Source organism: Melanotaenia boesemani, chromosome 14 (genome assembly GCF_017639745.1).
Source record: "Melanotaenia boesemani isolate fMelBoe1 chromosome 14, fMelBoe1.pri, whole genome shotgun sequence".
Lineage (NCBI taxonomy): Eukaryota > Metazoa > Chordata > Actinopteri > Atheriniformes > Melanotaeniidae > Melanotaenia > Melanotaenia boesemani.
In genome coordinates this window covers 12,966,580-12,980,419 of record NC_055695.1, presented here as the reverse complement: position 1 = coordinate 12,980,419, position 13,840 = coordinate 12,966,580, and the positions used below count along the sequence as shown (strand labels likewise).

Below are 13,840 nucleotides of genomic sequence, written 5' to 3'. Positions count from 1 at the left end.
GATTCAAAAATAGATTTAGATGCATGGGGGTTCATACAGAAGAAATTACAGGATCCTCTTCTGTCAGACTGCAGGGTGGATGTGACAGAGCAGTGATTGGGAATAAGAACTGTGTCTCATATCAACTTCTTTAGTTGTTATTTTAGATGCAGAAGTTCACACAAACAATCACATCTATGTGCAGCACAGTGAGCACCTGGATCCTGCACTCATAGTAGTAATAAAACAAAGTTGAGTTTGGATCATTGTACACATATTGTACTTAACGGTTATCATCTTAAACACAAAGTGGAAAGTGAATAAGTGGAAGAAATGATGTTGGAAGTGCTTAGGGAATATTATAGGCCATTTAGTTTACAGAGGAAGTTTTTTTTTTATCAGACACTGATGTTACAAAGACAGCCTTACAAGCTGTAAATATTTGCACCAGTGCAACAGCTGTGACCACAGTGATGTTGTGAATGGATTACAGTAATTTATGGTAATTTTAAAATATCTAAATGTGTAGTAATTTATATATATATATATATATATATATATATATATATATATATATATATATATATATATATATATATATATATACTACACTTGGCCCTACCTAATCAAAGCCTTCAAAACAACAATCAAAAATATGAAAAATACAGGCCCAGAACTCCAAATAGCCTGAACAAATGTGAGGTTTGAATAAACAAAATTCTCAACAAAGTAATCTACTTTAGTTTTTCTATTCAAGCTGAACAGTCTTGTTTGTTACAATAAATGTTCACATGGATCTCAGTCTCAAAAATCCTAAACTGATTCTGATTATTTTTCATGTTACATCTCTACACAGTTGCTGCTATATACTTTGGTCCTCCATTCTAAAATGCTGAGGAACATTATAATTACAATAGTCATTTTCATCTCATATCTAAAGGCTGTGGACAGTAAAAAGAGGAGAGGAGAGGGAGGGATGATAATGAGAAAAAGAAGAAAACAAGAAAGAGAAACTCTTAACAGAAATGATGCCATGAGAAGAGACAAACAGACAGACAGACTGGGAATTAAATCAAGATTTTGTCCCAAAAACATGCTCTTAAAGCTACAGCGTGCAAAAGTCTGCCTTTTGGTGACAATATTATCATTACAAACCCATACATGAATGCATTACCCTTTGTTAATATGAAAACAACAACAACAACAACAACAACAATAAGAACAGTAATGAAATAAATCAGATAATGGTACATGTCACCTTGATTTGAACCACCTCCTTAAACATTAAGGAACTGAGCTGTAGGAAGATTCACCAATAGGCTGCTGGACAGGCATAAGCTCCTCCCACTCCAGGAATGAGCAGTCCCAGATAGTCCCAGCCACACTGACTTCATGCACTTGTGTAAATATGCATGTGTGTAGCAATGTGAGAGGAAGCAGGCTGATAATAGAAAATTAGACAAGGGGGAAGTGTTGAGAGAGTGACATGTAGATGAGTAGATTGTGTGTGTGTGTGTTAATTCAAAGTCGCTCCTTGGTGGGCACCCAGATGTAAGGACCAGACTGCTCCTCAATGATTTGCTTCACTTGCGAGTAAACTTCCTCTAGAGAAGAGCCCTGGACTATAGCTGAAAGAGACACATGCAGAGTGCAATAAGTAACTTACAGATGTGTTAATAATTCAGACTGCACAGTTAACATCAGTTGATGGAATCGGTGAAGAATTTAACAGCTGAAGAGCTAAATAAATAAAAATAATAAACTATAATATTAGCATTTCTGGAATTAGGTAAAGTGGGTTCATTTGTACAGCACATTTCATGTACAGGGCAATTTAATGTGCTTTACATAAAATATTAAAAGTATTACAGCAAGGAGCAAAAGAAAGATTAAGAAGTAAATTAAAAATGGAAGAACTAGAACAAACTATAGAGAATAAGAAAATTTAAAGAAAGGGGGGCTTTATATCAGCCTATGGCTGCTCATGAGTGAGACGTTTGAGTTCTTTTTGTTTTTTAAAAACAGTGTCATCAAAGCTCTTTTTAGGGTCTGAGAAAAGACAGTATTTATCAATGTCCTTATGGATTAAAATATAATTTCCACACTTTCATTTACACGTTGTCACATAGAGAGATCGAAAAAAAGTTATAAAAAGGTCATGTTTATCTTGCTTTTTCCACATGGGGAAATTCTATTAAGCTGTTTTACAAAGTCAAAAACATTTAGAGAATTTTGCTATCAAGTCATACAAATGCAATTATAATTCAAATACCATCATATGTTTTAATCGTGCTGCTCAGTCCAGCTTTTGCAGTCTTACGGCTGATGCAAAAATGGTTCAGTATTTAATACTGTAATACAGCTGAGGTGGAATATATTTGGAAATGTGTGCAATTATTAAAATTGTAATTAAACAACTGATTTTTGCTTTGCTTACCACATCTGTGACATTACAGAACATATGAATGAGTCACGGTCTCTTTCACAGGCAGATGCTTTTGGATGTGGTTTTCTATAATCTATCAATACTAAATGTTCTACGTGTTTAGTGCACATCTGTATTTCTCTGCGGTCCTCATGGTGCTTTCATGTATAAATAGTTAATGTTAATGTAACACGTTAATATTGTTCTTGTTGCACAAACTGATCAAATTTGAGGAAGGGATGAGACTTTTGATCTAAATAGTGTAAAAGAGAATCTAATAGTGGTTATCACAGAGTTTTAGTAACCTATAATAATGTGTTTGGTGGAAGCACTCTCATGGGGAGGTCATGATTGGCCATGGACCTAAACTACACTATGGAGACCATGACTGGCTCATGTATGTAAGTACTGTATATATGTATGCTTGACTAACCGGTAAAGTACTCTGTGAACTCCTGCTCCAGTCTGACAGCTCTGTCAAAGGTCTTTCTCGCTTGCTCCTCAGTCAAACGCTTGTTCATCTCTCTGTGTAAAAAAGAGACAGAAATTACAACGAGTAACATCAATACCACACATAATTCAAAATGTTTTTTACATTCCTAACAGACTCTAATAACGTCACAGATGCACTGTGATGTTCATTCGTGGCAAACAGCTCATAATTTAGTTTTCATTACAATTGGGTTGCATTGACAAGAAGGCGTCACTAAGCAGTAGGTGTTGTTAGCCTATGTAGATGATCCATTTGTAACAGTTCAAGGTAGATGGTTTTGAAACATGAAGCATTTAGACATTTACACTTTATTAACAGCTGAAGAGTCCTTTGCTTACTCATTAGGAACATGTGATGTTTAAAAATATGCCCCCAAAAGGGCCTTTTAGTGGACTATTTAGTTCAGATACAGGGTACTGTTTTATCTTTAGTTAATATCTCTGACACTTACAGGATGTTGTCAACATTGCGCGGTCTAATAAGGATAGCGATGGGATGGAGACCTGCCATCTGAAGCCGTTTGATGGCATTCCCTGATACGTCCAGTATGCAGTGTTTACCCTGTAAGACACACGTGGAGACAATCAGTCACTGAGCAGCTTTGCAGTGCCTGTCCTCTCTCCTCCGTTCATCTGTCATCTCACCTTGTCAGCGACCTCTCTGACAGACTGTATGCTGGTTCCATAAAGATGGTTGTTATACTGCCCCGCCTCAATGAACTTGTGTTCCTGGATTTCTCGCTCCATAAGCTCTCTGGATGACATGAAGTGGTAATCTCTGCCGTCCACCTCGTAGTCTCGTCGCGGCCGAGTCGTGTCTAAGGAACAAAGGTGGTATGCAGATTCCAATAAATAGAATTTCTTCATGGACATTTAACACATATAAATCTTAGCAGACACTTTTCCTTGAAATATTTGGAATAAACAGTGACAGTAGAGGATGAAGTACAGGCAATGGTGCTGCATATCTGACTTTTTTTTTTTTTTTTTTTTGGCAGATTTTTGGTCAAATTTATTTATTTATTTAAAGAAAATTTAATTATTTACAAAATTTACTCAGTATTCAAATTTGACCATTTACTTTTGTTCACATTGTCCAAACTAAAATTTTCGACCTTTCCTGTTAGTCAAAAACAGTCAGGAAAAATATCAGTTCATTCCGTGTGTTTCATATAAAAATGTTTGCTCAAGTTCAAAAAACAAAAAGTAAGCCTAATACCGACTTATAGTAAGGTCACATAATCCTAATTGATCCAGCAAAACCATTAAGGGGGGTACATTAATAACTGTAATCAAGAACATCCTTTTTTTTCAGTTTGAAAGCTGGTTCCCTTGAAGATCGCTCTCTTGAGGAAGAGAGCTTTGAGGTTTTGAAGGATATCAGAACAAATTGAAAAAATTGAAATAAGGAATCATTTAAGTAATATACTGCATAAACCACAAGTTAGATTTGTCAGCATCATAAAAAGGATTTTATAGTTTTCACGTTGTGTTTCAGTTTAATGCTTGCTTTCTGTGCAGTTCATCTGGCATTTACAAGTTGCCCAGCAGGGGTTTATTAAGGAGTTAACAAACTCACGTGGGACACAGGAACCAAACTTGTCTGGGAACTCAGAGATGAGGTCATCATTGACCCGATCTTTCATTGGTCCAAGCACGATGACTGGCCGTGTGTAATTAACTGGAAATAGACAGGTTGAAACTCACATAAAAACCCGTGGAAAGCTGGCTTATGCGTTTGTAGCACTAAAATAGTGAAACATTAAATCATTTATACCCTGTTTTCCCTTTCAATTTAGGTTTTTCTTGTTGCATTAAAAGTGAAGTGATTCCATTTCTGATTTATCCTTGTGCTTATTACTTGCAATGTATCTCCCGTTAAATGGTGAAAACACCTCTAATTCAGGCTTAAAATTATGCTAAAAATCTAATACTTGACATATTCATATACAATATATTCTGATCAGCTTATTCTGACAGACAGATGTTTGAGTAACATGACTCAGATTTTATTTCTTCCAGCAATGATTAACATATAAACTAAATAAACTTTAAATAATTACAATACAATAAGGAGGTGGGCACTGACCTTCCTGCTGCATGACAGGTTGGTATGTGAGGAAGGTCTCTTCCTGACCAGCTGTTTAGAAAAACACAAATGATGGACACATTCAGAAGGACCGTGGTTGTATTACGGACACCACGCCACACTCTTACCCTTTTGTACTTTTGGAACAGACCACTCCACCAGCGCTGGAAATGCAGAGAAGTAAGTTGCACACAAACACATGCATGCACAGAAAGCCCCAATAATCACAGCACACAAAGACACGTGTACATGAATAAATGACACACCCGCAAGCACACTGAGGTTTGAAATAAAACCAAAAATAAAGTCAAAATAATACATCAACACAGAGGAGGTAGAGGAAGTAGTGACAGAAGATAAAGAATAGTGGGGGAAGAGTGAAAGACAGGGGAGGGTCTACACTTACAGGAACTACTCTCACTATCGCTGGTGCCAGAGGTTACCAGCTCTGGAAGGACAAGACAGGTCAGAGTCAGCAACACACACATTCACACACTAATACACAAACATACATACTTTCTGTCGTAGACAAACAAAGTTTCACTTAAAAAAAAAAAAAAAAAATCCCATCCATGCAATTTATTCACACTGTTTAGCCATTGTAGACGTTACTCGTAAAATCAATAAAGAAGAAGAAAAAAAAAAAAAACCTAACAAACATCTGAATACAAAAGCCTCCAGATGATAACAGGTGACCACAACGTGTACACTACAACATTGTAGCCCGATCTAAATAAGTTGGAGGGGACATCAGTGTTATTTATTTATATAAAAAAATCATTTGGACCATCCTTCCTTCTAAACAGGCCTAAACCGGACCAGGCCAAATAAAAAAAAAAAAAAAAAAAAAAAAGAGGATGTGTTTTCTGGTTTTTGTTTTATGCAGAATATTAATATAACACTTCCCTCTATAATATAATATAATATAATATAATATAATATAATATAATATAATATAATATAATATAATATAATATAATATAATATAATATAATATAATATAATATAATATATTGTATTGTATATATTGTATATTTTCTGTTTTCCTTTGATTTTTGTCAAAAGTATTTTTATGCCATGAAACGTTCCCAGTTAGTACTGGAGGCAGTGGGATTTCTGTTGGGTTTAAAGGAATTGCAATTACATACTGATCAGCAGGTGTCAGTAATGAAGACGATACCTACCTTTGTCATCCTGATCCTACAGAGACACAGAAAGAAAGAAGAGTATTAATCATCACACAGAAGATCAGACTAAACTGGATATCTGTTATTCACAAAAACCCTGCTTATTTAGTATTCACACACACACACACGTATACACACACACACACACACACACACACATATTTATATATTTATATATATGTGTGTGTGGGTGTGTAATATCTCTGTCTATCTATCTATCTATCTATCTATCTATCTATCTATCTATCTATCTATCTATCTATCTATCTATCTATCTATCTATCTATCTATCTATCTATATATATATAGATAGATAGATATATATATAAATATAGAGTGACAGAGCAAGACTAATTGCAGTCTCAGTGTATCAGGGGATACACAGTAGGTGTGTGGGTGTGTGTGATGATTTTTAATTATCACGCAGGGTTGTTGCTTCACAGTGTGAAGAAAATAGAGAGAGCGAAAGCAAGCTGACAGTGATATCAATAGCTTGTGTTAAACACGTGTGTCATGCTGTGAGATGTGATTAAAATCATGATGATGGCTCATCTATGAACTCATACTGAAATTCTCTTAAAGCTCAGCTATTTAACAAACTGGAGCTTCAGCCAGTTGCTGGGCTCCAAACATTTCTTATAACACTAAACAACTCTTAGATTCATAAATGTGGTGACTGAATTACAAATCGGTTAAATGACTTAAGTGAAAATTATGAATGATGAATATAATTTGAAGACTGCATTGTTTGCTTACAAATCACCATAATACTGTATATTATATATACAGCACTAGTCTCTATGGTGAGAGAGAATTGTATTTCAATTCTTCTGTATGTTCTCACATAAGTTGAATTGACAATAAAAGTGGTTGAACCTTTGAATCTTGAATGTTTTAGCTTTAATTACAACAAATTTTTGTTTCTGATTATCACACCTGCTCCGCATTTAGTTAATAGCTCCCCAGTAAAATCAGGTTTAAGATTTAGGATCAGATTTAAATCTTAAGGCTTGTAAGAAAGGTGGACACTTACTGATCTCTCCTGAGACCTTGCCACTTTGACTGTCTTTAGTCTCAACCTCTCCTTCTTCTCTGCTCTGTAAAACCGAAAGGAAGAAAACATGAAGACATGCAAAGACAGGATGCAAACAATTTACCTCCAAAGTTACCTTTAGTATCAAGACAAGACAGATTATTTTGCTTCTACATATGAACTTGGATATGTAGACTCAGCAAAACTACAGCCATAATTTTTCAGCGAGATGGTGCACCACCACATTGGGGACTGTATGTCTGTTAGTTCCTAAATCAAACATTTCCAGACCAGTGGATTGGAAGGGATGGCCCAATTCCCTGGCCACCTCGTTCACCAGATGTCACTCGCTGGACTCCTTTCTATGGGGTTGTGTTAAAGATATCAAGGATCAAACAAAGACGAAGACCATCAGAGACCTGAAGCAAAAGGTCACTGATGACATTGCCACCATTGATGAGGCTATGCTACAGGGAACATGACAAAAAAAAGTACCATCCTAATGTACTTCGTGCAACCAATGGTGCACATATAGAGGTGTAGAAAATAAGAAAATAACACTTCAGCATCTACTCTACATTTTTTTTATAATTTTCTTTGATTTGTCTATTTATTTAGCTTTGTAATGCATTAGTTAAATTATAAAGAGACTTTATGGACACCTTGTATTTCTTTCTTTACAAGATAATTGTGCAGCTTACTTAATAAAAATCTTGAGTTTTGATATCTTTAAGCAACATAATAAAATTATATGCTTTTCAAACAGGGCAGAGAGGAAGCTGAACAAATTTAATGGATTAAAAATCCAGACTTAATGGAACTTGACAGTAAAAAGTAGGTAGCATGCTCATTTCCACTAACCCAAACAGGCTGAGATAACTTTAAAACAAATCTTTTTTACTTTTATTTAACCTTTATTTATACAAGTAGTTCCAATGATAAACAGAGCATCATTTACAAGAGAGACCAGTTTTGGGCAGACAAAACTATCAATGCATTAGCCTCAATGAACCAACCACTATTCTAACACCTCTCCATAAAACCTGTATGACAGCCTCTTTTCTACTTACTTTGCTCTCCTCTCACTCTTTCTTGTTCCCTCTAATCCCTCCCCTCTTTCACCAACTGTCCTAAAACACTCCTCTTTCCTTCCTTCTACTGCATCCCTCAAGCCATGCCACCTCCCTCCTTGCCACAGATGTCAACATGACTTGTTCAACATTGTCTCCTCCCACCACAGAAACCTATCAACATATGTCTGTTACCTTCTCCACAGAGGGAAACAACAAGAAACAGCAAGTTGAGTGGGTGCAATTTGTCTCTATTAAAACCACAGAATTACATTAATTTAATTTAACAAAGTGACAGTGATTGCAATCATGTATCAACAGAAAATGCCACTCTAATATAAATGGCACCAATGAACAAAGACCCAGTGTTTAGACCAGTTCTGGTATGCAGCAGGGTAACTCAAAATATGGTATAGTCATTTTTACATGTGGTAGTCTAACACACATTTGAGCTACTGCAGTAACATGATGGTGTAACCTGGAAGATGAAAAATAACTAATTGCAAATTACTGTATATTTGGACAGAATTGGTCTAGTGTAATTAATGCTTCCATTTGATCAAAAAAGTGTTTGTTTTTGCAATACTCATTCTAGCCACAAGAGGATGAAGTGTTCCACTCTAAGCAGTTTCACTTCCTTCAAAGAAAAACAAAACAAAAAAAAAAAAACCTTTAGGGACATTTAGAGTTCATCTCAGCATACTCTTTTTATTTGTCTGTCTTTAATTCTGAACACAGACTGGGCTGTAGAATGTTGTTTTCTCACTTGCCTTTCTGGGTCTGTGCATAATTAGTGTGTGCAAGAGAAGAAAACATTTCACTTCAGGACACTATCAAACATTTTCTAATTTCAAGTTGTAAACGTGATTATTCCTGAGTTTCTGTAGTAATAAGTTTGTAGTATAAGTGAAAGTTTTATAGAGTGAAAGCTAAATGAAGGAATTCGTTTTTTTTTTTTTTCTGTTTCTTAGAATTAAAGATAAATCACAAATTCTCTTGCAATTATCTGCATATGGTTTTGCAGTAGAGTATTAAAAACATGCAGGAGCTTTGACAGTCTTTTACTCACACGTTTCTGGATCCAACTAACTTACTTTTTCGACAACTGAACCTTAAGCTGTCTTCCTAACATATACTTTGGTATATCACAGTCAGCTCCCACAATAAATCTGAAGCACTCGAGCTGATGACAGCGGAGCTATCGTCATGAAAAACGAACAGCATCAAACAGCCGGTGAAGACTGTGATATATTGTTGTATGAAGTGGTCAATAATCAAACCCCACTCCCATCTGAAAGCTTTAGAGCTCTGACCTTCGGCGGCTGGGGATGACTCCAACTTCAGGGCAGTTTGGGGGTGGGGGGCTGAGGTGTCGCGCAGGCCACCACTCTTCTTCGCCGGCACTGCTCACATGGAGAATGTCCCCAAAATGAAAGGGCAGGGTCTGATTGGGCATGCTCAGATCTGATGCACTTCCATCATAGTCAAACAACGCCCTGAAGACAAACAGAAGAAAACCACATAAAAAAAGAAGAATAAAAAAACATAAAGAGTCAATAAAATAAATAAATAAATAAATAACACCGCTTCACCGCGCTGCCCTGATAGATGGGGGCATACAGGTCAGTCATTCATTTAGTTGCAGTAACAATGAATGCCTTTAATTTTCCATTGTAGTACAAAATCCCAAAATACATTTTATAACATGATTTGTGATTTAATAAAATAATCATCCCACACATTATTTTCAAGTGTTAATAGATGGAACAGTGACACAAAATCTCCATGCTATTCATTTTTGACCTTGTCTGGATCTACATGTTTCTCTGTATATGCAGGCAGTTGTGCACATCTGTCTATTTGTGTGTCACTGTGCATGTTTGTGTGTTAGAACCGAGATATGTCTGTGACCACAGATTTAAACCACTCCAGAGGGAAAAGACCTCCGAAAGTAGGCCAGCAATGTGAATGTGTGTATGTGCAACGTAACTAGAGCTGAAATAACCAGCATCCCCCTAAAGTCCCTACTGCCTTCATCAATAAAACAGAACAGAAACAGAGAAGAATAAAGCAACATGAATCAGAGAGATGTGCAAGATAACCTACAGAGAGTCTCATGTTTACATCCTTCCTTTAAATGAGGGATGTAAACATAGGACACTGGCATTTTAGGTGGCAGATAATAATGTGACAGACTGTATAACAAAAAAAAAAAAAAACATTAATTCCTGACATATACAGATGAATTCTAACACTAACAGGATCTTTATTCAATAAAGATCTATACATGTGGTTTAGACTGTTCTACGGTACTGTGTTTTATGCCTTTGTTTATTACTTTATAGTGAAAATAATTACCTCTAATAAAAATCTTTCCATAAATTGTATGTTGGCCCCTTGAGAAATTTTATGTATTTAGATACATTAGTAACATGTCAACACTGGCCTAAAATAATTTTTAACTAGGAAATATAAATAATGACTTTTAAGGCCATGTTCTAGGGTTTTCCAGTTTAACAGAATAAACTGTTGGCACTTTTAAGTACTAAGATTAACTACACAGTCTAATTCCAGTTCACAAAATATACCAAAGTGACTTAAATAAGTTATATAATACATAAAGTTATGTAGCTTTATTTCTTTGTAAGTCTTTTTTATGCTTTAATGAGAAGTGCTTATAGGGAGAACAGTCACAAAACAGGTTAGTTTAATCTTACTGATGACATCTAATTGCAATAAAAATTCAGCACTGAGTGACAAATTGCCATCCTCATCATCATTATCTTATAAGCATCAAATTAACAGGTCAAATCACTGCAGTAGCTGCGATAAAACTAATTAGCTATAATTGCACAAAAACATCAGTTTAGGAGATGAAAAGAATTACCCAAACCCCCAAACTCATAGAAAGTGGGTCAGCAAAACAGCAGGTACAGGTTTGTTCATGGTTTATGTTTTAGGGGCCTTTTTTTTTTAATCTTTATTTAAAGTTTACACAAATAAGGCAGTTTGGTACTGGTACTTGATGTGTTAAATTTATTCAGTTAATTCACTCAGTTAAAAAAAAAAAGACTTTCTGGAAAGACCTGTTCTTTTTTAACCCAAGTAGAGTTTTATTAACAAATCATTCATGGTAACAATTTATTATAATAATTGATTTTATGTTAAATCTATTTGAATATTATTTTTTTTATATTTAATCTGTATATTTGATTTATGTGAAATTGTATTAATATTTTCTGTTATTATATAAATAATTTCTCTGTGTAATAATGAAAAAGTCCAATTCTCAACAACATTATAATAGCGAGAAAAAACAAAAAGCAGAAATGGTTACAAAAATATGCTGAAAATCTGGGGTACCTTTACATTAGCAGTGCGCAGATGCATAAAGCAAAAGGTCAGCTGCACATTTAAATAGTATTTCCTTTCTTTTAACTGTCACCAATTCACACAGTCAGAGACTATAGGAAAATATGAATTAAAATGAGTTCCCACATGACTTTGTGGTGAGCAGGTTTCACTAATAAATGGTGCAGAGATGTAAATCTAAATGAATTACAGACTCTCAGTATTACAGTCAATTTCATTTTAATTTCATAGTTTAATTCCCTCGTGGAATCCACTGAACTCCAATTACTGAAGTGGAGGGACACAGACTAATTACTGCAGTATGTAACAGAAATATGTTGGGTCTTACAGGCTTTGATGACCTTGGTGGAAAACATGCAGTTGAAAGTTTTTATTAATGATGTTTATGCGTTTATAGTTTATTACCTTGGTATGTTAAATTATTTCAGATTTTCTAAAGCAAGGGCCAGAGCCAAGTAAAGGTTAGAGGATAAACTGTAAACTTGAAATTCAGGGCTGCAAGTGTCAGATGTGTTAATTACGAAAAATCTTCACATTCATAGAGAGAAGATGATTTGCTAAATTCTAAATACAATGAAGAAAACAAAACAAACAGACATCTCAACTAACTGTGCAGCAAGCAGGCTGCATCGATGGCTGTGTGTAGAATTATAAAAGCTGCATCTGTAAATGAGCCTCTAATTCAATTAACCAGTTCTTGGCATTACAGTTATTTTAATTCCTTAGTGGAAATCTCACGTGAAATACTCCACCGAGTGAACATTAATTACTTAATGCGTCTGTGACAGAAACACAATTACATTTTAAACAGGCCTTTGTAAACATTGTGCTAGAGCAGGAATTTTGCACAGCCAGCATCTCATTCTCTAAACAGCAAAGCAGTTTAACTTTGAACTGAATGCCCATATTCTGGTACTATTTATGTGTGCTTTATTTCAGAAGATAAAACAAAAAATGAAAGAGATTATATAATAATGCTCTGTAAGACACAATAGGAAAATTTAAATAAATTCCCATTCAGACAATATTAACAATATTGGGGAAGGACAGGAGTAAACTAACTTTTCTTTTTTTTATGCAGCACTATTTGTTTAATCTTACAGTAGGTAACAGCATTACTTTGGTCAGTCCTTTACACATGTACATTTAATGATAGATTTCAGTTTCTATGTTATTCTGGGTTTCAAACAAGACTATGTGTTGGTGTTAAAAAACGTCTATTGACTACCTCGTTTGAATTTAAAACTGAACTAATGGGATGTCAGCGACAGATAAGCGGCTTTCCCCACAAAAAAAGAAAATTAAAAACCTTTAAGAAATCCTGTTCAAAATGATGTGAATATAGTAAAAAAAAAAACTATTTACATCCCTACCCAAAATTTACCCAATCTGAATAATATACAGACAGTCTCAATTTGGAGGAAATAAGAAAAACATCAAACATCCCATTAAAATAAAAAATGCCCTCGGACTATCTGAAACCTTAGCTTTTATTTCAAGAAGCCCCTGTTTTGCATAAACTTCTAATATTTCTAAATCAATATCTGTATTAGGAATCAATACAGCAGAGACAAGTATCACTTTTCCGTACACAAGATTAAAAGCCTACTGATGCTTCCAGCTGGAGTCTAGAATCAACGATTCAGGTTTTGTAATAATTCTTAGAAAGTATACAGATACCAGCAAGATATGAGCAAGCATATATTCTGTTGGGGCATTAAACCTTTCTCTCCCCCTTCCCTAAAAGCAAATACACTCTAATATGTAAAGTACACTCCATTTAAAATACACTGTAAGCCTTCAATGATGACTGCAAGTCACCTGATTATCATACAGTATATGGTGCAACAACCCCTGCCTTTTCAGGTGAATCTTTCCGCAGTGGAATATACAATTACAATGGCAAGCTATGAGCCATGCAGTGTGTTTAAAATAGACCACAATGGTGTGAATTTTAAATGAGCCAGGAGAGAAGCAAGGGGAAGAAAAGATACATACACACCTTCCACACAAAGGACAGTCATAGAGACAGTACATACAGTATGCCACTTTGTGTCAGTGACATTTATTCTGAGGAAAGAAGAAAGGTTAACCTGTCTTTCACTTGTAAACCCCACACTCACACATATACATGCATGGACACACAGCAGCAGCCCAGAGCACCAGACACCCCCAATGTGTCACGCACCAAAA

General features: G+C 35.2%; 1 protein-coding gene across 7 annotated transcripts in view; it reads right to left on the bottom strand.

Annotated features, from left to right (window-relative positions):
* Positions 1–810: 810 nt before the first annotated feature.
* The window catches only part of LOC121652819 (discs large homolog 1-like protein), a 127,391-nt gene continuing 114,361 nt past the window's right edge, over positions 811–13,840 (bottom strand). For 6 of the 7 annotated variants that reach the window (XM_042005867.1, XM_042005869.1, XM_042005872.1 and 3 more), the window contains 10 exons: positions 9,589–9,771; positions 7,206–7,269; positions 6,170–6,185; positions 5,392–5,433; positions 4,986–5,036; positions 4,476–4,577; positions 3,542–3,714; positions 3,349–3,458; positions 2,838–2,929; positions 811–1,607 (listed from right to left, as the gene is read on the bottom strand). In XM_042005867.1, coding sequence (XP_041861801.1) covers positions 1,501–1,607; positions 2,838–2,929; positions 3,349–3,458; positions 3,542–3,714; positions 4,476–4,577; positions 4,986–5,036; positions 5,392–5,433; positions 6,170–6,185; positions 7,206–7,269; positions 9,589–9,771 — 940 coding nt within the window. In that variant the 3' untranslated portion in view covers positions 811–1,500. The remainder of the gene's footprint in view (positions 1,608–2,837; positions 2,930–3,348; positions 3,459–3,541; positions 3,715–4,475; positions 4,578–4,985; positions 5,037–5,391; positions 5,434–6,169; positions 6,186–7,205; positions 7,270–9,588; positions 9,772–13,840) is intronic. The other variant, XM_042005868.1, reaches the window with a different exon arrangement.